This window comes from Gambusia affinis, linkage group LG19, assembly GCF_019740435.1.
Source record: "Gambusia affinis linkage group LG19, SWU_Gaff_1.0, whole genome shotgun sequence".
NCBI classification, from domain to species: Eukaryota; Metazoa; Chordata; class Actinopteri; order Cyprinodontiformes; family Poeciliidae; genus Gambusia; species Gambusia affinis.
In genome coordinates, this window is record NC_057886.1 from 1512347 (window position 1) to 1534189 (window position 21843).

At 40.4% G+C, this 21843-nt stretch overlaps 3 protein-coding genes across 3 annotated transcripts; 2 read left to right on the plus strand and 1 right to left on the minus strand.

Moving 5' to 3' along the window:
- Nucleotides 1-280: 280 nt before the first annotated feature.
- aldh3b1 (aldehyde dehydrogenase 3 family, member B1) lies at nt 281-8323 on the plus strand. The gene is made up of 10 exons (XM_044099077.1): nt 281-531; nt 2575-2744; nt 3017-3127; nt 4080-4200; nt 4368-4453; nt 4851-4932; nt 6032-6424; nt 7303-7469; nt 7552-7651; nt 8029-8323. Exons 2-10 carry the CDS (start codon nt 2583-2585, stop codon nt 8214-8216), a joined length of 1410 nt encoding a protein of 469 aa, XP_043955012.1. The 5' UTR covers nt 281-531; nt 2575-2582; the 3' UTR covers nt 8217-8323.
- A 1270-nt stretch (nt 8324-9593) lies between these two features.
- Nucleotides 9594-14055, minus strand: LOC122821296 (caseinolytic mitochondrial matrix peptidase proteolytic subunit). Its single transcript, XM_044099078.1, has 7 exons — nt 13923-14055; nt 12319-12420; nt 11984-12055; nt 11808-11904; nt 11237-11424; nt 11040-11145; nt 9594-10211 (listed from the first exon to the last, which is right to left on the minus strand). The coding sequence occupies exons 1-7, from the start codon at nt 13932-13934 to the stop codon at nt 9976-9978; spliced, it is 813 nt and encodes a 270-aa protein (XP_043955013.1). The 5' UTR covers nt 13935-14055; the 3' UTR covers nt 9594-9975.
- A 2745-nt stretch (nt 14056-16800) lies between these two features.
- On the plus strand, nt 16801-21304 carry si:dkey-204f11.64 (uncharacterized protein LOC100537752 homolog). Its single transcript, XM_044099079.1, has 3 exons — nt 16801-16995; nt 20158-20284; nt 20664-21304. Exons 1-2 carry the CDS (start codon nt 16903-16905, stop codon nt 20281-20283), a joined length of 219 nt encoding a protein of 72 aa, XP_043955014.1. The 5' UTR covers nt 16801-16902; the 3' UTR covers nt 20284; nt 20664-21304.
- Nucleotides 21305-21843: the final 539 nt, after the last annotated feature.

A 21843-nucleotide genomic window follows, 5' to 3' on the forward strand; every position in this document is an offset into this window, starting at 1 on the left:
TGGAGACATTAGAAAGACGCAAGTATTAGGTATTTCTTATTAAATTGTTTCAAAAATTAACAAAATAGGAAAAGATATCCGTATCATCCACTCGCAAGTTCAAGGATTTCAGATTTGATTTTTTTTGTAAATCATCCTCCATGACCATGTTTGGTATGATGAGGTTTTGTTGAGCTCCAGGTTTGCTAAAATGTTGCAGTGTAAAATGTGATTCTTTTTTGTCATATTTTGTGTGGGTAAGCAAAAGGCATTAGTATTCCTCTTTCCCAGAAGTTTCTGAATAAAATGTCAGCTGTGGCAGGCAAGAGCGTTGGGGTGAGTGTGCACGTGCTCTCTTGCCTAACTAGTTTTCCGGCTAGTTTTTCCAGCCGAACAAAGACTAGGTCCCACCTCTCAAATGGAACAGGAACAGGACCGAGACCGGTAGAGGACGCACCACCCGGAAACCAGAAGTCCTTCTCCCTTGAACCACTGGCTCGTCGCGACGGCTGCTGTCTAGTCTGATATTTGGAGAAACCAGCTCATTAGCAGGTAGATAAATCGCAGCTCAAAATCTCAGTTGATTTTGAGCTGTTTACACAAGTTTCACCAGTCACCGCGGAAGGATACGTAGCAGAATAGATGAAGTGGTTGTGCATAATATAAGAAATAGAGGAAATAAACGAAATTTGTCATGTTCTTTGGGAGTTATCTGTTAACTTGTAGAAGATGGAGGGGTTTTACATTTCTGCTCGAACATTTGTGGTGCGTTTGGAACTATGAATAGCTTTGACAATGTTTTAACTCGACTAATCCTTAACTCATTGGAAACTAACCGGTAAAGCTGTTCACCAATCAGGCGCAGTGTTTGCTGCCATGTTTCTGTGATTTATGCACGTGAGGCGGATTATTTCCCCAACCTAATTTTGTATAATTTTCTGCAGATGTTAATTTTGTTCTAAAACAGTCTATTGTGGCTGAAGAGAGAACATGACCAAACCTGCAGTTCCAGATATTTTAATATATATTTATGTTATTGGGAGAGTTTTTCGCTGACGCTGAAGTTAGTATCCGATTCGTTGATAAACACTAGTACCAGTTCACTTCTTCTAACAAACTTGGACTCCCGATTCTCTCTCTTTAGAAGTCAAAAATCCCAGATTATCCTACAGTAAACAGAAAGTGATCTGGATTTTTTCAGTGTTCTTTTTGTTTTACTTTTGCAACAACCTCAAATGGGATTCAGCTTGACACCACAATGCTGAGTTTTGATATTCTTTTTGATAGTTTTGATATTGATATTCTTAATCAATATTCATAATTGATTAAGAAGGTTGACTTGGGGAAAACCTTCTGTGTGACTCCAGATTGATAGAGCGTAATCAAACAACACAGTGTGGTCGGCCAGTCACTGGAACCTCTGCTTGCTCCCCATTATATCCTTGAATGTTTGCAGTCCGGCCTCTGTTCATGTTTTATTCTATGTTGTCTTTCTACATTAAAAACTGAAGATGATACACTGGATCACAGCTACATGTCACCACCTTCCTAAAATAATGGTCATTTTTTGCCAAAAGATGACTTGGTCCAAAAAAATAAATCACTTCTGATAAGAATGATTTAGGTCATTATTTTAGGAAGGTGATATCTGCCACCTCATATGTGATTCAAACTTTCATATTTAGTCTGTTTAAAATTCTTTACTCGATTCTAAAATGTTTCTTGTGAAATTGTTCCCTGGGCTAATTTATTTATCAATAATTCCTCAAACTTTCATGGGACATTGACATTAGGTCACTACATCATGACGTGGTAAGACTGGTAGAGGTGTGAATGAATGCTCATGTTCTTTAGAAATGGAATAGTTAATAATCACCACCTTTTTTCTTTTTTTCCTTTCTAAAGTTTAAGTCAAGTTAAATTTTTTTCACAAGAATGATTGCTAGCAAAGTTGAAATCATTCACTGGGGATATATATATATATATATATATATATATATATATATATATATATATATATATATATATATATATATATATATATATATATATATATATATATATATATATATATGCCTACCTTTAAAAAGTTGAAAGAATGCATTGAATTGCCTCTTTGGTAAAAGTTTCACATATTGCAGTCTTTATTGTAAAGAAACTCTGGTTTAGAATAATCCAAAGAGTTAGGTTTGACCCAAGTGTCAGCAGAGGTAGTACTGACACAAAGAGTGAAATATTCCTTTACTGAAGTCAAATGTGATACCAACTTCTGCTGACCAATTGCAAAATGAGGTTTGAACTAAAGACAGCTGCCTCTTCACAGTAAGATCCCCAATCAGCCATTGGTCATCACCGTTTTTTATTTTTAAAGCTTTTGTATTCGTCAGCAGTAAAACTTAATCCATTTCTTTAATCCTCGTCTTTTGCTGAATCACTCAGACAGGCTTGTCAGGTTTTATTGCACCTTGTGAAATATGATTTTTGTCTTCAAAAAAAAAACAACTCACTGCTGCTTGTTTTACCAAAACAAATCTGCAGACTTGTTTCATGTTGATGTCAAACCCTCTCCTAAATGAATGGGATGATGTGCTCCAGGTGCAGGGATGGACTCCCACAGTCAGGTTCTGGAGCGTTTACGGACGGCCTTCAGGTCAGGCATCACTTTGCCGCTGGAGTTTCGCCGAACGCAGCTCACCAAGCTGCTGGCCCTGGTCAAAGACAACGAGGAGCAGATTGTAAAAGCGCTACACCAAGACTTAGCAAAGGTACCTGACACCAGTTTTACACAGAATGCACCACCACATGACCACACGAGAGTTGCGCAACCAAAGCCTGAGATTTACTTGGCTTGTTGTACTGATTATGATGCAAAAGGAAAGTTTTATTTGTTGTTGTTTTACTCCTGCAGAAAGTTTCTTCTTAGTTTTTGCTCAACTTTGTTGTTTATTTTCTTTAAGCTGCATATGCGATTCAGAGCGGTACGCATAATTTCTGCTGAGGGATAACATCTGTCTGCTCTGCTGCTTCTGCATTTCAGCCAAAATTTGAGACCATCCTCTCCGAGGTGGAAATAGTGACCAATGACCTGCATTATACCATGTCCAACTTGGCGACCTGGATTCAGCCGGAGTATGTGTCCAAAAACCTGGTAGGTTCACCTGAACGCTGCGTTCGCTGCTGCTGCTTTCAGCAGAGAGAGCGCTGGGAGAAAGTATTTGTTCCCTTAGAGATGTCCTACATACAAGCCTTTAATGTAAGGCAAACATAACCAAACAGTTTTTAAAACTTTTATTCAGGAAAAAAACTAATGACTACGGTAACTTAATGTCTAACTGTGCCAGCATTGGCAGCAGCATTTGCCATGAAGCATTTCTGATAACTGCCAGAATGCTGACCCACTCACTGCAAATTAGTTTTAATTCAGCCATGTTGGATGGCTTTTTGTTCCGGAGACTTTTGTGAAACCATTGGAATTGACACCAAATTTGGGGCCTCTAGGGATGAAGGGGGTAACACCATGTCAACACGTGGACCTCTTTGCTACTTGAACGATCTGCTCTGATTAATGGAACCACAAATGCCCTCTTCTGAGAAAAATCCCTGAATATCACCTTATCAGTTTGTCGGCTCTTCATTCAGGCTACTGCAATAGAGAAACGTCAGAGAACAGAATGCTGAAAATATTATAGCAAAAATGCAATTTTATCCTTTGTAAGAATTCCAATGTGTCATATCCGCTTTTTAGAAATTTTAGAAATCATTTCAAAATTTCACATTAAATCCAACAATTTAGTTTTACCAGGAAACATAATACTTATTGTGTAAAGAGCAAATACATGTTGAGTTTTGTTTATGCTGTGAGCCAGTAGATCAGAGCAGGAAGGACATGCAGACCAGAGCGATGACCAAACTCCCCCTGACATGATGTAATCATTTTGAATTGGTTGTAAGCTTATGGCTTTGCCTTTAAAGTGTTAAGCGCTCAATAAGAGAAATGGAAGCTTTAATTTTAGGAGATACAATCACAGATATGTTCCTTCAAAACCCAATGTGTTGTGGCTTGTTGTAGTTGAACTGATGCCTTTCTTTCGTTTTCACAGGCTACAAAACTAGATGACTGTTTTGTGCGGAGGGAACCGTTGGGAGTTGTGCTCATCATCGGACCCTGGAACTACCCCCTGCAACTCCTCATTTTACCACTAGTTGGAGCCATTGCTGCAGGTCTGCAGACTTTATGTTTTATTATGGCTTGCTGACATTTTTAGTAAATGTCAGCCTGGTACCTGCGTCAGAAGGCCTCTTCATGCAGCTTCTATCTCCGTATCGATGCTGTAATCTGTTCTCATGTGTTTAAAGCTGTGTGAAGTAATGATTAATATCCCTGACAGGAAACTGTGCAGTCATCAAGCCTTCAGAGGTCAGTTCAGCCACAGACTGCCTGGTGGCCGAGCTCATTCCTAAGTACCTGTCTCAGGTGAGCTGAAGGCTCACTGCCTGTTCTAAACACATTTCATGTTTCATGTCAGCTTCATTTCAGCTCCATGTCAGCTTCATGTCAGCTCCATGTCAGCTTCATGTCAGCTTCATGTCAGCTTCATGTCAGCTTCATGTCAGCTTCATGTCAGCTTCATGTCAGCTTCATGTCAGCTTCATGTCAGCTTCATGTCAGCTTCATGTCAGCTTCATGTCAGCTCCATGTCAGCTCCATGTCAGCTCCATGTCAGCTCCATGTCAGCTTCATGTCAGCTTCATGTCAGCTCCATGTCAGCTCCATGTCAGCTCCATGTCAGCTCCATGTCAGCTCCATGTCAGCTCCATGTCAGCTTCATGTCAGCTCGTTCTCTGCCCTCACTGTGCTGCTGCTTCCTCAGGACTGCTATGCGGTTGTTCGTGGGGGAGCAGAGGAGACCAAGGCTCTGCTGCAGAACCGATTTGACCACATCTTCTACACAGGTAGAAGGCCTGTGAAACTCCACATCTGCTGCGCTGAACCAAAAGCATGCAGCACCAGGTTGCATGGTGTTTAGAGGTGTACCTATGATTGTTGCTGATTGGTTGGAAAGATGAGTCACCCGACATGTGAAGCCATGAGAATATGTGAGCACTCCTCCTACCAGACATGGTGGGCTTCATTGAAACCGTTTGGTTTGGAGAGTCTGACTGAGGTTTTAAAGTCCCATAATTCTCTACTTCTGCCAAGGTTATTAGTGTAGCACATTGCACTTCAGTGTGCTCTTACACCATAAAATCATCATACAATCACCAATTATGAAACTGCAATGCACATTACATTTTGTTAAATGCCATCATCAAAATCGTCAAGGCTAGTCATCATCAAGTATGTTATTATGAATCAAAAGCAACTCTAAACAGGCCATTTAGTGTTTCAGCTGTTGTGCAGTCATAATGTTATGCACTCATCAAAAACATTCCTGGAGTGCTGGTGTGATTCTTTCATGCTTGTTTGACAAATCATTTCGTCTCCATGGCAACCATTCAGCTGTTAAAACCGAGCCCAGCCTTTGAGATGCAGCTCCTCCTCAGAGTTTCCGAACTTTTGAGCTTCCACCTCACAGAGCAGCCCTTCCCCGTGAATCCCCCACTCTGCTCCTTCAGACTAGTGGCAGCAATTAGCAAACACCTGGTGGAACTGTGGATCTGCTGAGTTCCTTATAGTTGCTACTTCTAAGAGCAACCCTGGGAAAACGTAGTTAAAGGGTTAATAGAGGAGCCATGCTGTGATGACTTCCTGAAGGCGGAGTTTCATAAAGAGCAGGAGTTTTTAAAGAGACAGAGGCCCAACTTCAAGGCATTAAATTACAAAGTCACATTTTTTAAGTCCTATTTTGAACTTTGTTATTACAATTAAAGATAACATAGCTGCTTAACTGTGCTATGAGCTGATACTCTCTGCCCCTTTAAATGATCCTCCTAGAAAAAGGACATTGATGTCCATGATGAGTGTCTTAAGTTCAGTCCTTTTACAATTCCACATGAAAGTGTTGCAGCTCTTTCCTCTGTGACCTCTGACATTGGAGCTCCTCCCCTCCAGGTTCCCAAGCGGTGGCTCGCAGCGTGGTCCAGGCCGCCTCCGTTCACCTGACGCCCGTAACGTTGGAGCTGGGCGGTAAGTGTCCCTGCCTCATATACGGCCGGATAAACATCCAAGCTGCAGCCCACCGCCTGGTGTGGGCCAAGTACTTCAACGCGGGCCAGAGCTGTGTGGCTCCAGACTACGTGCTGTGCACCAAGGCCACCCGGGACGCCCTGGTGCCCGCCCTGATCACCGTGCTGGAGGAGTTCTACGGGAAGGAGCCGCAGAAGAGTCCGGACCTGTCCCGCATCGTGTCCGCTCGCCACTTCACTCGCCTCATGAAGCTGCTGGAGAGGACCAAGGGCAAGGTCGTTATCGGAGGACAGAGCAACGAGGACGATAAATACATAGGTGGGCCTTTAACTAGACTTTGGAGAACAAAATTATGCATCCGACTAATCAGGAGCTGCAGCTGACAAATCATTTCCAAACATTTATTCTTATCATAGCATCTGAGTAGCGAGATTCCTTTAGGTAAAGCTCACGCTGACTTTAGTACATTATACTAAATATGCACTAATTTCAGTTTTCTAGCCGATCACCGATCTTTAAAAAACCTGACCTGTCAAGCCTGATTTTGGCTGATACTGTTTTTATTTTCTGAAATTTTGCTGAAAGTCGCTGAGCTGGTAACACTGGTTGATTTTTAGACGAGGTAGATAAGACCAGCTTGACGTGTATCGACCGACCGCCAAAATGAAGTAAACCAGGGCTGATTTATGGAGGCGCCTCTGTTACACTGAACAGCAGTCAGCACATGGATTCCTGCGTTAGTGCGGCGTAGCATGGAGGAAGCCAGGCTGACCTTCAGCTCATCTGCGTCGTTGGTTCTGGTGTCTCAACTCCTCTTGACGACAGGCCACAGATTTATTTTATCAGAATTCTGTTTGATTGGTGTGACGTAATATTACATTTTTGGAAAACATTAATTCTGAATTTTTATCCGCTCTAGGCCATGATCATAAACATTATGATTATGGGTTAAATAAACGCAATAAATATTTCACTCTGTATGTAATGGACATTAAATTTATGATTTAAAATGGCTAGTTAAGTTTTTCTTTTTTAAATTCAACTCCAGTTTCTTTGAATGTGTTCTGAGTTATTGAGATGCGGTTTTGCAGTAAAAGTGAGTAACTTTTGAAAGAGAAACTTTTTTTTCAGGTCTGCCTAAATTCAAACTTGACACTCAAAGATATTGTGAAGTTTTCCATGTGTGTGTCTTCCAGCGCCCACAGTGCTGGTGGATGTAGAGGAAGACGACGCCCTGATGGGGGAGGAGATCTTCGGCCCCATCTTGCCCATCCTGACTGTGGAGGAGCTGGAGAAGAGCATTGAGTTGGTGAATCGTAAGGAGAAGCCGCTGGCGCTCTACGTGTTCTCTGATGAATCCTCGGTAAGGACCAGAACTCTGCTGGCTGCTTGCTGAAAGCTGGAAGCCCGGAGCTGTGAGGATCACCATGTTGTTGCTCTCTAAGGTGGTGAAGACAACGATGGAGAATACCACCAGTGGAGGCTTCTGCTCCAACGACGGCATCATTCACATGGCCCTGCCTGGGCTGCCCTTTGGGGGTGTAGGTAAGTGTACATACGTACTCCATATTTTCTCTTCAGGCCCCAAACTTTGAGCCATTTCTCTCTTATTTTCCATAAATGTAGAAAAATCCATTCAAGAACAAACTGGTTGACGTGTTCCTTTGTTCTAAGACTTCAAAATAAGAAAGAAAATTTTGTGAGCTGTTTGTTTCTTCATTAGCACATTGAGCAGCGTGTTCACTAGGTTGATTGACAGTCCCAAGGGTTGTTTTCGACTGGAAACAATGCAGTAGGTGCAGATGGTCTGTCTCATGTTGTCAGGACGTGTAAAAAACATATTTTTACAAAAGTTCTGCACTGCAGCTTCAATAATTTGTGCATATCTAACCTGCAGTGTGTTTCTCTCCCCGCCCATCCAGGGGCCAGCGGCTGGGGCTCCTACCACGGCCGCTGGGGCTTCGAGACGTTCAGCCACCGGCGCGCCTGCATGCTGCGCGGCTGGGCTCTGGAGAGGTTCAACGGCCTGCGCTACCCGCCGTACAGTGAAGACAAGCTGAAGTGGCTGCGCTGGACCACGTCTGCATACAGCACCTGCTCTCTCTTGTGACGCGGCTCTCAAAGGCAGCCTGACCAAGATGGATGTGAGAATTTAAGACAAATAGAAACTTTTTTTTACACTGAAAGGAAAGGAAAATAAAATGATCTTTTGCAACATTTTGGAAGCTTGTGGGTGTGTTTGTATAAATTAATATTGCTTCTTTTAAAAGTGTAAAGCTTTCCACATTTTATTGTCTATATTTTTAAGATGAATTTTTTTGCTGAGATCCATTCTTTGAAAATACTGCTACACTGGTATCTTTTATAGCATTGTCTTTGTGAAACTGTAAGCATTTGTCCCCTTAGTCAGAATAATGTAAATAATTTTTTTTTCTGTTTTACTTTAGTTGCAAAACAGAGAATTCCATCAGTTTTCTTAAGTCAGACTTTTCTGCATGGATTTCACCTGACAGTCCTCTCCAGGCTGTGGTTCTCCCTGTTGCTGGTTCACCTTTCCTGGGACACTTCTGCCTTCCACACTATTTTCTATTAATACCCTTTGGATACAGAACTCTGTGAACAGTCAGCTTCTTCAGCAACAACCTTCTGATTGTCTCCTGGACATCTGTCCAGTCCTACTGACCCGGAGTGAGAGACTCAGGAAACCTCAGCAGGTGTTCAGAGTTCATCTGCTGTTTAGGATGTGACATCACAAGTTTCCACTCATAACCTTTTTTTATTTTTTTATTATAGTATTCTGATTTTCTGAAAGAAGTTTTGGGTTTTCATTATCTGTGAGCCACAATCATCAAAACTCCAAGAAACAAGGAATGTGTGATGATTCTACATGAGATTCACTTTGAGATGATGGGCAAGAAATATTACAATATTCTAATTTTTTTTTTTTAGATGCAGGATGAATGAGTATTACACTACAGAAGAACAATATGCTCCACAAAGGAAATATAAAATATAGGTGTGTGTTCTTTGGGAGTATTTTGTGGTCAGAACCAAGAAGCTGCAGGAAACGCCTGAAGTCGTCCAGCTGCCTTCAGCTCAATAACTGAATGATCACATCATCGTATCGACTAAAAACAAACTGAAAGCTGAACTGATATAGTCAAAGTTCAGCTAAAAACTAACTTTGTTCACCTACATCTATTTTCTCTAAGAAATATTCATGTTTATTGAGTCATTATGAAGCATCTGCTACCTGGAGGTCTGGTTATTTCATTCGAGATTTTTTTCAATTCATTGCTGCAAATGGATCACATTTCTTCAAAAATGGAAAAGGAAACAGTGACTGAATGTGCAAATTTATGACAATAAAATATGATTTTAAGAAGTAACAAAAACTGTAACTAAGAGTTTTAAAGACCCTACAAAGATTCTAAGAGTGTGTTCAGTCAGCGGAGTTTGGAGTCATGGACGGATCAAGCAGAGACACTTTGTGTTCAAACTAATAATCTTTATTAGAAATCTGAATAACAAAGGTTTCCACTCCTGAAGGTGATTTCTGGCAGCCATCTTTGTGAAACTCTTGCACACTTCAGGAAGCTCATTAATTGTTTTTTTTGTTTTCTTTTTTTGACATCCATTAATGAAACACTTGATTTGTACCAGACTTGATGAAGAGACTGTAAGCAGGGTGAAAGGTGACTGCTGACGCCTACAGTCAGTCTGGATAATAAGGGATTTATTTCATTCACTGCAGGAATGAAGTTCTGCTTCTTTCAAAGTATGAGCCTGAGCTACTCAGCAGAAACTCCATGGTGGAGAACAGAGACCTAGTACAGACACAGAGAGAAGCTGGGTTTTGCTCTCAGAGTTCAGGGTTCTGGTTTGTATGAAGAGGGGGAGCTGGTGCCAGGCGGGGCCTGATCTGGGGAAACAGACTCCGGCTGTGGGGAGGGACTGGCTGCTGCTGCTGCTGCCGCTGGTTCCTTCTGCACCAGCTCCGGCTCATCCTGGCCTGCCTGCGGGGGATGCACCAGAACCCGGTCAATCAGCCCAAAGTCCTGAGCCTCCATGGGGCTCATGTAGCGGTCCCTCTCCATCACACTCTCTGAAAGGTGGAAAGAAAACAGCCTCCGTTTACCGCTGGTCGGTTCACATCACCCCAGTGAAAACCTCAACTCAAACCTTCACACTTTCAGCTGACAGGGTCACTTCAGCACCCATCAGGACACATGTCTGTACTAAACTGGCAGAGCAATGAATTGCAAATTTTATTAGCAAACTTTTAATAAATCATTTTCCCTCCGCTTCCTAACAATCTACGGAAAGCAGAAGAGTACAGTTCAAAGAAGAAGCAGCATGAAGGAGTTAATTGGAGGACTACCAAGACCTTTTTAATTCAGATTCCCCATATGTCCTTAAATGCATCGTCCTCCAGGAAAATCACAAATACCAGTTCATGGCTGACCACAGAAGCAAAAACATGGAATATTCTGCTAGACAGACAGAAGGGGACAGGATGCTTAACTCCACACAGAGACAGCAGCTGCAAAGAATTCATTGTCATTGAAACAATTTACCTTGACAGAGCAACACAGAGACAGACAAGACAACCATGCACGCACACACACAGACACACACACACAGAGACACACACACACACACCTAAGGAGAATTTAGAATTTCAATTAACCTAACAGTTATGTTTTTGGACTGTGGGAAGCCAGAGTACGCAGAGAACCCACAGAATGTACAGAAACAAGTCTTTAGTTCCATTGAGTAATTTCATCTCTAGTTTCACTATTATAGTGTTTACAGTCTCCACAGTCTGTTACTGGCTGCATTCAGTGCAGAGTAACATCACAGCTGGGCCCCTCCTCCCCTAAAAACCTTTATTTCTTCAGGTTCACCTCTTCACTGAGCCTCACTAACCTACCTATGGTGTCCAGCAGCTGGCCTGTGTGCTTTGCGTAGATGTTGTTGATCAGTCTCTTCAGCTTCAGGATTTCCTCAGCCTGGATGGCGATGTCTGTGGCCTGGCCCTGGAGACACGGCACTCTGTTAGCTCCATCTTTATTCTAGGTGTCAACTTTCCAGATCTTAGCTCTGAGGGATCTGAACTGGCCTGCTTACCCTGGCCCCTCCTGAAGGCTGGTGCACCATGATGCGGGCGTTGGGCAGCGAATGCCTCATGCCAGTCGTACCTGCAGCCAGGAGCAGGCTGCCCATGCTGGCTGCCTGGCCAACGCACCAGGTGGAGATGGGATTAAGGATATACTGCATAGTGTCATAAATGGCCAGCCCTGCTGTCACCACCCCGCCTGGACAGAAGAGGGAATATAGGTCAAGATTCAGGACCGAGTAGGAAATCCTTCAACACAAACACATCCAGAGGAATGAGAGTAGTGAAAAATGAAAGTAGACACTGCTGAATAATAGTAGCAATAAGTTTTAAAGTTTTTATGAACGCATGTCATTAATATCAACGTGAACCAACAGTGGAACTAACAGAAGAGCTAGCTGTGAGTTAGCAGTGAGCTAACAGTGGAGCTAACAATGAGCTAACAGTTGAGCTAACAGTCAGCTAATATTGAGCTAACTGTGAGCTAATATTGAGCTAACAGTGGAGCTAACTGTGAGCTAATATTGAGCTAACAGTGGAGCTAACTGTGAGGTAACAGTGAGCTAATAGTGGAGCTCCTACCTGGACTGTTGATGTACATGTGGATGGGCTTGTTGTTGCTTTCTGACTGGAGGAAGAGCAGCTGGGCGATGACCAGGCTGGCTATGTTGTCATCAATCTGAGCGATGTAAAAAGATATTCGACAACAAATTCCTCTGAAAATGTCTTCATATTTTCACCAGTACCATAACACTTACAGGACCCATCACACAAATGATTCGTTCTCTCAGGAGGCGGGAGTAGATGTCGTACGCCCGTTCTCCTCTGCCCTAAAACACAGTTGTGCTTTTAACGGCTTTATCATTGCAACATGTTCAACAAACTATTCTGGTTATGCGAATTCAGTCAATAAATATACAAAACATTTACATAAAATTCCCCAACACCGCAGCACATTTTCAACAAAAGGACCAAAAAGGAGGCCAAGTCAAAGTCAAGAGGAATGCTGTAGTCAGATCTTAACAGTGTCAAAACGCCACAATGAAGACCAACTTGTGGTGCATTGTGGGTGATTCTTAGTCAGGCCACTCACCGTCTGCTCCACCACTATAGGGATGAGAGGACTCCTCCACACCGGACTGTAGTGGAAAGACCTGCTGACCTTCACAGTCAGACCCCCGATGTTCAACACCCTCTATCAGACAGAAAACAAGTTTTCATCTTAAGATTTAGATTAGAAATATTCACTTCCACCAATATGTTTGTTTCAGAAAGGAAATGAGACAGACATCTTCAAAAATAATTCCTCAATGTAAAAGGAGAGTCCATCTGGAAAGCAGTAATTTACCTGTTTCTATCTACTTGTTAACATTAATAGAGTGATTCTTAATATTCAATAGAAAAGTCTTTATTACAGCATTTAAACCCTTCTTATAACCCAGCAGCTGTACTGGGTTTCCTCTGCTATTCTGATTATGTTTGAGAATAAAGTCGGGCTTTGGCTAGGCCACTCAAAGGCTACTTTAAACTTGATCTGCCAGAGGTCTGGACCATTTTGTGCTTATAATGACGTCATGTGATGTTTATGGCTCTAAGTGAAGTTTAGTGAGCTGAACAACTCAAAAAAATGGAAAAAAGGTTGTAGATCCCTGAACATTTTATTTAGTAAAGAAAGTCACTTCATTTCCTGGAAAGTCAACATAGTGCGGCCACTGCTACAGAAACAGAAGATAAAAAGCAGATTGAAGCCGTTTAAAAGCGATGATTGAATGAAAGCAAGATACGGGACGAATGCTGGATTTTGATTGGTCAAGCAGATATTTCTGCATCTCCCATCGTCTGGTGCTGCAGATGGTGGGAGATGTAGAGGCGAACATTTTCTCTTTCCATCAGTCCAAAGTGATTTGTACATCATTTTTTGTGATGATAATGAAAGTTTAATCATCTCAGTGACACGTCCAGCAAACGGGCAAAAACTACAACTAAAACATTACATTCTCATTAATTAAAAACAGTTTTTCATTTATAAGTGGATGTTTAACTAATAATGTGAGATAGCAGCAGATAGATGTGAATGTGACCAGCCAGTCTGATCCCTCATACAGTTGAAAAAAACAATTCATTCATATTATTTTGCCGTCAATCGCTTTTGGTTTCTGCTTTAACAATTCACATTAGAAGTGTTAAATCCGAAGCAATTCTGATTTAACAATCAGAGTCACACCGGAATATAAACCGTTAAATCATATTAACAATTGAAAGTCATGGACCAGTTTTCACAAACTAAACCTGAGCTGTGAGAAAACACGGGCATAATATTTTCTACTTGACCTGAAAAATAGAGCTTCCAATTACATCAGTCATTTTTAGAGGTATGCTAAGAAGTAAGAATATTCAGATTTTCAATAAAAACAGGTTTTGTAGCGTATTTCCTGAGCGAACATCAGACTTCTTCTCAGTTCTGAAAGTGGTCAGGATGCAGCTATTCTGTTGTCAAGACAACATTTAGTAGAAAACAGACACAGTTGACACTACTGGACAGGTCTGGAAGCGGCTGCCTCCTTAAAGCAGCTGCCATGCTGCCATGAAGGCGAAGCAACAACAAAAGACAGCAAACAAGAACTTGACGTGAGCCGCGTTCAGTGGCGCAGCTGATCCCGACAGACTGCTGGAACACAAACGGGGTTCTGTACTCACTCGTAACAACATTCTGGAAGTGTTTCCCAGCCGCAGCCCCCTCTGCCTGACCCTGCTACACCGGAACCGGTTCTAACTCGACCTTTGGTGAGCTCTTTCATCATTTCCGTCTTTTACAGTATTGCCTTGTCGCCACCTGGTGGTGTGAATAGATTCAGTCAGGTCAGGTGGCCTTTCTTTTTCTCTCCCTCTTTCTGTCTCTCTTTCTCTCTCTGGTTTTCTTTTTATTTGAGAGCTTTACAGAGAACGACTATTCAGCATAAGCAAGCAAGTTCATTTTGAGTGAGATGATGAAAGCTAATGATGATGTTATAAAACAGTTGAGAATTTTAACTAATCAGAGAAATGCACTAAAACATGAGTGGAATTATATTTCTTTACTGTAGATTTTAGAATACTTGAATTTGCATAAAATGTAATATTTTTGTCTGCCAGATGACTTTATTGTAAAATATGAAATCGGATTTTATGAACAGATTGAGTTGCATTTTTTACCAAATGGTTCTTTAGTGGACTTGAATAATTTCTTGTATGGCTAATGTTGACTTTTACTTGAACAGAAATATGTTGAAGTAGTGCAAATCATACGGTTTGCTCTACTCACCTCTGGGTTGAGCTATAACTGCTATGGAGCTCATCAAACTTTTGTGAACTATTGTATGAAAACATCTTTGCTCTATCTTATCATTCTGACCTGCAGTGTCTCTAAAACGTATCCACCTTCATGGATTTTTTACCTTTTCTTTTTTAACCAATCATTTGTAATGAAAATTAACACACACACAAAAAAAAAATCTTTAATGATGAATTGAAAACAGATTCATTTAATTAAATGAAAATATAAAGCAGAAATGATTGTGCTTATGGTGATTGCACAAATAGACCCCTCCCACCCCCTGACCCTCACCTGGAGCAGTTTTGAGTTAATGCACTTCTGCCTGCAGTTACTAGATAATAGTGATGGTGAGATGAAGCCTCATGAGGCATTGTACCACTTGAGCCAATTGGTTCGAGAAAGGGTTCATTTCTTGAGGCTTCATGTGCACACGACACCACCTACTGGCCAGGTGTACAATCACAGCCCGCTGTATCTTAACACATGTGATGCATTGAATTTTATTTAAGTCTTGGGAATGACTTCACAAAAGGTGTACATATGTGTACAATAAAATATTGTTTGAACAATAAAATATTGTTTGAATGTATTCTCTGTGTGTAATTATTCCCAAAATAGTAGTGTTGTGACATGGCATGTTGTGTAATAATGTTTTTCTGTGACTCTAGAAAAATGGCATGAGCTTAATCAGGCAGGGGACAGTGAAAGTGCTTGTGGAACTAGGGAGGGGGTAGTGAATAGGCTAATGCTTGTGTAACTTGGATGATTTCATTAATTTTTATTAAGAAACAACAATTTCTCCACAGTTTTAGGTTTCAAACGATTTCTCTTTTTTGACACTACTTCTCCAGCCTTTGAAAAGACACGCTCACATGGCACACATGATGCATAAATAAATAAGTGCAAGTTTGTACAGATTGGGGTACAGTGACCGATGATTATAGTATATAGTATAGTAATGAAATACCTTGGCTGGGTGAAGCTCCAGTTTCCTCCCTATTCTCATGCAAGGCACGGTAGTGTCTTAGCATGGATGAGGTGTTATTATTGTACCCCAACTCCTTGGTGCACAATAAACACCTCACCTTTACAGAAAATAAGAAACATTGAAAAATACAGTTCCTCATAAGCAAACCTAATGCATCTGCAAATGTTCAGTTCACCTTACCTCTCGCTGGCTCCATCCTACTCCTATCCTGTCTTCGCGCGCCTAAATCTCCTATCTATCTCTCTCTCTCCTAAACTCTCCAAACACCAAACTAACTGTCTCAAACTAAATAACCACTATCCAAACTCTGCTATCCAAACTATCAAAACTCTATCCACTCTCTCAACTGACCGCAACTCGCCTACAACAACCCACATTTTGAATGGAGCCTGTGAGGTTTATAAAGCTGTCAAACCGCGCGACAAAATATGAGCCATTTCCCGAAGCAGTCACGTGGTACAGCCGGGCAGCGAGGCCTCGGACGTCATCGTTTTCGGCTCCTCCCCTAAATGAAGCAAGCCTCGATACGCGCTTTACGGAAACGCCCCCTCCATTACTCGACACACGCCTCGAAGCCTCGGCTCATCACGTAACATCACTACTAGATAACATCTGTTTTTCACCAACACCATGTGTGTGGTAGACAACAAACAAAACAACAGCAAACAAACAAAACAGATGAGGAAGTAGTTCATATAGACCTGGAAGTTTGGTTCATAATTTAATGTTTTGTTTTCTTGATGGAAAAAGTGTGTCAAAAATCAAATATTTATTTAAGTTTTAAGGTGTTTTAAGGTGACTTTGAGGCAAATAATGCAATCATGGTTGTAATAGTGTAAAAATGAAATCAATAAGGCTCCAGCGCACTCCCAGTTAGCTAAAATAGGCTAAAGACCCAGCCATCTGTTTAGAAATGTTTTTGATCTAAAAAAAAAAAAAAAAAAACACTGATTTTCAGCCATTGCTCTTATCCCAGTGGCATTATTTCAGAACTATAGTTAAGTTGGCAACTAGATAAAAATATCCATCCATTTTCTTTTGGGCTTTTTTTTACTCATGGTTATCATGCCATGAGACATATAAGATAACCTTATGATAACTTTTAAAAAAGTAATCTTAATAAGAAATACATTGTTTATTTCATATGAATAGGGTTAAAGCATTAAATTTAACAATGAATTGCCCATATAAATAAATGAAATCATTGATCATATAATTTAGACGGGGATAGCCTAAAATGTAAACTTACACACAATGTAGGTTTTATTTTGAAAAATTCTACCGGAAGTGCCACAGCTCTCTCACAGTTGGGGACTTGCCTCATATGGGTACAGTTGCCAAGTTGCTGTAACTTTCTCTGTTGCTTGAACGCAGTCATGTCGAACAACAGCGCGGCCAACAGCAGTTTAGTCATCGCCCAGAAAGCAGTGAAGCAGCTGCGGCTGGAAGCCAGCGTCCGGCGGATAAAGGTAAGAAAGTGCCGCTCAGGACACTGACTGTGCGCGTGACTCCCGCTCTGGAGCGCATCCTCAGCGAACTTCGGTGCGCGTGATGCTTGTTATTAATATGGGGAAATTTAATATCAGCGTAACTGACTTTTTAAAGTAATTTTACTATAAAAAAAAACGTCTTAAAATGTATTTTATGAAAAATGAATAAATAAATGTATGGGTGCTATAGATGGATGTTTATGTTAATTTAAAATGCAATATAACACAAATACTTTTCCGTAACCGAGTTGATCTTCCCACGTCTGCGTTCCAAAATTACATCTCGTTATTTACATTGCAAAGTTATGGGAAAGCGGCATTACTGTATTATTTCTAGGAAATGGCTGCTGCAGACAGTTTCCTCTGGGAGTTGAGCACAGTGATAGCTTTGTTGATTGTGCTGCTGTGTGACTGCTGGGATTGTTGGCGGGATACTTATTTTAGAACAGGGGGTCAGGCTTGCTTTAAGTATGTGTCCCAAAGAGGGGGGTGGAAAGTGAGGGTGAAAAAAAACAAAAATAAATCATAAGCATTAGTTAATCTGAAAATATTAAACTGCAGTCCGAATAAAAACTATACGCTGGAGACTTTGAATTGAAGCAAAAACAATAAAATTCTTGTTGACAAGAGAATAATAATAAAAAAATATTATCAGCAAACGTGTGTAGGTTAACAGAAAATAAAAACAGAAAATGAAATGGACCCCATCAGTACAGTATCCTTGACTGTGTGTAACAGTTTGTGGGACGCCCACTGCATCAACATCTCATCATTGAATGTGCCGCTTTGGTTGAGAGAGTGAGTGTGTTGTGTATATAATTGAGCAATTCCTAATTATTGAACAGTGATAACAAAATCACAGTTGTGTAATGAAGTGGCAGTGGCAGATATGATTTTACTTCAACTAAAGAGTGTACAGCAAAACAAACAAAAAATAATAATAAAAAAAAGGCTGATTGGTCAGGGTGCAGCTTGATGATGTCACACCTGGCAACAAGAATTTGACATTTTTGATAATTTTTGACTAAATATTATGTCTAAATATGATAATACATCATATATAATGCTGAATGAAATAGCTCTGTTATCATCATCACCACCATTATTGAGCTGTCCTGAAGAGGTATGATGTGAAAAGCACCAAAACTTCACCCAGGGAAGTTTTGCAAGCACCAGGAAGAAACTGAAGCTAGGAAGCAGGAAGCTCAGATAAACTTAGGCTTGATTCTACTGGAAGAGCTGATCATCAGGTAAATTTAGGTCATTCAACAGATCCTACAGTCACAGTCCCACAGTCAGAACAGATAATTACAGGCCGATGTGGAATCTGCAGCAGGACAGCCACACCCTCCAGCAGAGATCCTCTGTTCACTCATATTCACTCCATTCTGTCCTTTAGATGAAATGATTTACTGAGAGCATTTAAAGGTTCGTATTGGCCAAAGATATCAGTCAGGGCAAAGATTCAACAAAGGACAGTGAAGAAGGGAATCAAGAAGAGGAGCAGATCTGAAACCGATGAAAAGGCAAGAAGAAAATGAAAGGAGCTGCAGAAATGTCTAATGATTACTGCTTGTGTTTCACCCGCTGTGTTCTTCTCATGGTCTGGTTCAGTTAAAACCACAGACTGGCCTGGCTGAAATCCCCACAAAACTTAGTGAAAGATTTCTTTTATGAATGTACGTTGAAACCAAAGTTCAACTGTTTTTGGCCTTAATTGTAAAAGATGTATTTGGCACTGAAGTAATACTCCAAAAAAAGGTGTTTTTTCACCAAGTGAGACACAGTTGTGGCAGCATCATGCTCTGGGGTGGGTTTTCTTCTGCTAGCCAATGTGGAGGAAACCATCAACAGTTTTGATTTTACTGCAAACATTCAGGTTTGCACTGTAAGGTATATTTTTGAAAACTGAAAATTAAGAGGAATTTTTTTTTTTTTGCGTGCCAATAACCCACTGATTATTAGAAGACCTGTAAGACCACATGGACAGGACTGTCCACTTGCAGCAGAAACAGAGCTGGAGCACGTTAGCTGTGAAGACGGACAAATGTTCCCAACTCAAGTGCTGGATGCTGAAAGACATACATAAAAGGACTGGAGACTGTATGTAAATTAAACGGTGCTTCAACAAATTGTTAGTCTTGGTTGATGCTGGACAATATGGCTGAAAAATGGGTTATGATAAAAGCATTTCATGTCATTCTATATCTAGAATTATCAACAAGGATTTCTGTTTTAACTATCTGAAATCCTGCCAGACTACAGGTATGACCTTTCCTGTTTTGTCCAAGGTTTTCACTCCACTCTGTTTTGTATTTTTAAACAGTTACGAAGGGCAGCAACCAAAGAGTGATGAGTTGATGCCACCAGCCTTGAGTAGCTGCTGTGAAAAGTTGAGCGATGAAAGCCTTTCCTCTGCCTACATCCCCCAGAATGCTGTGTGATTCTGGATTGAATATCCTCTATATTGGATATTAAATATTTTATCTATTGATATTGGTCACGTGCCTATTGTCATATATAGTAAGTAGTCCAGCTGTAGCTTTAGTGTAGGGGTCCTAATGCTTCTTATGCCATTCCATCTTTTTTCTTGTTCAGCTGAATTGTCCCAAATATAATGTATTCCATAAATGAGAATGAGGCTCTTTTGTCAGATTAAAAGCACTTTTTGAAAATAACATTTCAGCAGGTATTAAATTTACTTTCCATTAAGTCCCCAATATGAAAAGATTTATTTTGGACCTGATGTACAATTCTTACCTTAAATGCTGTGTTGTCATTGGCTGTAAGCAGAAAATCACGTTAACTAACAGAAATAAAGACTCAGAAACATCAGTCTGTGCAGAATTAATCTATACAATGTGTGAACTGGGTTACTGAAATCAATTAACTTTAATTAATATTCTAATTTATTGCCAATGTATCACACTTAAGGTGGGCAAAGTATTCAGATGATTTATTTTGGGCTAATTTTCTGACTGAAAATCCCTGAAGTTTTAACAAGCTGATGATTTATGTTCATGAACGCGGCTGAGGTACTAGTTGGGGGTTCTGGGTCAGTTTTAATCACACATTCTTACCACCTGAGTTGATATTAATAATCAACAAACAGTCCTCTCTTGTGTTTTCTGTATTGTTTAGGTTTCTCAGGCAGCAACAGAACTGAAGACCTTCTGTTTGCAAAACGCTCACAAAGACCCTCTGCTGACCGGGGTTCCCTCCAGTGATAACCCATTCAGGCCTCCCAAGTCATGTGTTCTGCTTTGAGGTGTGTGTGTGTGTCTGTCTGTGTGTTTGTGTGTGTGGCGCTCTTTCCCACAAAGAAATATTATTCACACTCTCCTGAAATGTCTTGTTTTCTTCTCACATGATATTTATTTGAGACTTGGTTCATATCCACGTTCCCTAATCGTCTCATTTGAAAATGCATTTCCTAAAAGTCAAATTAAAATGCCCAACATGAGCTTGTGGATTCTATCCAGGGCTTTTCCACAGGTTTTGTATTTTACTCTTACATGGAGATGTCATGTCTGACAAACATATAAACATTTTATTCTGGTACCGCTGCAGATCTTTTGACAGTTTTAGAGGTCTATTTTTTATGTCTATATAAAGTTTCTATATGTCAATTCATCTTTTATCTGTAGGGCTGCAAAGGAGAGCAGAACAACCAAACAGTTTCCTGTGGATTTTCACAAAGTGTCACTGCCGTTGAAGATGAAGAAGACGACCCCACTGCTTGCAGCTGGTTTTCAGAAGGACTTTCTGACCACAAAAAAATGTTGCAGTGAAGATAAACATGATCCTCAAATGTCTTTGCATTTCCAAAGCTTTTCCAGAATGAACCTAAAGTTAAATATTGAATGAGTAGGTTCTGCTCCCACAAGCGTCCAAGATATAAAATACAATATTTCAACATGCTAGAATTTCTTTTGTTCACTTTGTGCCTTTATTGTTCAGCAATAGTTACTTTAGTACAGCAAATTACATTCAAAGTACAGCAACACATTTTTTCTTTTCCTATTCAAAGTTCTCAGTTATTTAATTCCACCTGTTAATAAAAGAGTTTGACATGCATTTTTCTAAACAAATGTTTTCTGATCTATTGTAAGCGTTACAGATTTGTCTCCTCATGGAAAGAGATATTTTATTCACTAATTTTCTGTTGTATTTCAACTGCTTTTTAAATGGTTCTCTGCAATTGTAACATATTCATTCACTAACTTATAAGGTGCTTTGAAACATCCCAAATAAAGAGACCAAAACAATAAAATTGTTACAACATTCACTAAGATCACACAGAACAAAATGGTAACAATGTTTCTACTGTTAACTAAGTAATAGTATTTGTTAATCATCACAAAATGTCAGATTTAAGTTGCAAATATGACATTGTCGTGTTTTCAGGTGCAATGCCGCCTGATAACTTTGCACTTGAACAGCAGCTTCACAGTGAAAGTCTGCTGGGCGATCATTTTATACACACTTTTTCAGCAGGAAAATGGAAACTGGTCAGAGTTGGTGGGTGATTGATGAAGCTAAATACAGGGGAACGCTGGAAGAAAACCAACTGACACTGCAAGCTGCTTAACACTGGGCAGAGATTTATCTTCCAGCAGAAAAACAACCCGAAATATACAGCCAGAGCTACAATAAAACGGTTTAAATCCAAGCATATCCATGTGTTAGAATTGGACAGTCAAAGACTAGACCTAAATGCAATTGTGATTGTACCACGGACTGAATATTGATGTTAATAGACATTCCACCTAATATGACTGAGCTTAAAACATTTTTCATACAATAATTTTGATCAATTTCTGTCCC

Coding starts and splice junctions, on each gene's coding strand:
- si:dkey-204f11.64 (XM_044099079.1), top strand. CDS start 16,903: ATGTCGAACAACAGCGCGGCCAACAGCAGTTTAGTCATCGCCCAGAAA. Junction 16,996..20,157: donor CCAGCGTCCGGCGGATAAAG/GTAAGAAAGTGC, acceptor TGTATTGTTTAG/GTTTCTCAGGCAGCAACAGA.
- aldh3b1 (XM_044099077.1), top strand. CDS start 2,583: ATGGACTCCCACAGTCAGGTTCTGGAGCGTTTACGGACGGCCTTCAGG. Junction 4,454..4,850: donor TTCCTAAGTACCTGTCTCAG/GTGAGCTGAAGG, acceptor CTGCTTCCTCAG/GACTGCTATGCGGTTGTTCG. Junction 4,933..6,031: donor TGACCACATCTTCTACACAG/GTAGAAGGCCTG, acceptor CCTCCCCTCCAG/GTTCCCAAGCGGTGGCTCGC.
- LOC122821296 (XM_044099078.1), bottom strand. Junction 12,056..12,318: donor CTATAGTGGTGGAGCAGACG/GTGAGTGGCCTG, acceptor ACTGTGTTTTAG/GGCAGAGGAGAACGGGCGTA. Junction 10,212..11,039: donor CCAGCTGCTGGACACCATAG/GTAGGTTAGTGA, acceptor TCCACCTTTCAG/AGAGTGTGATGGAGAGGGAC.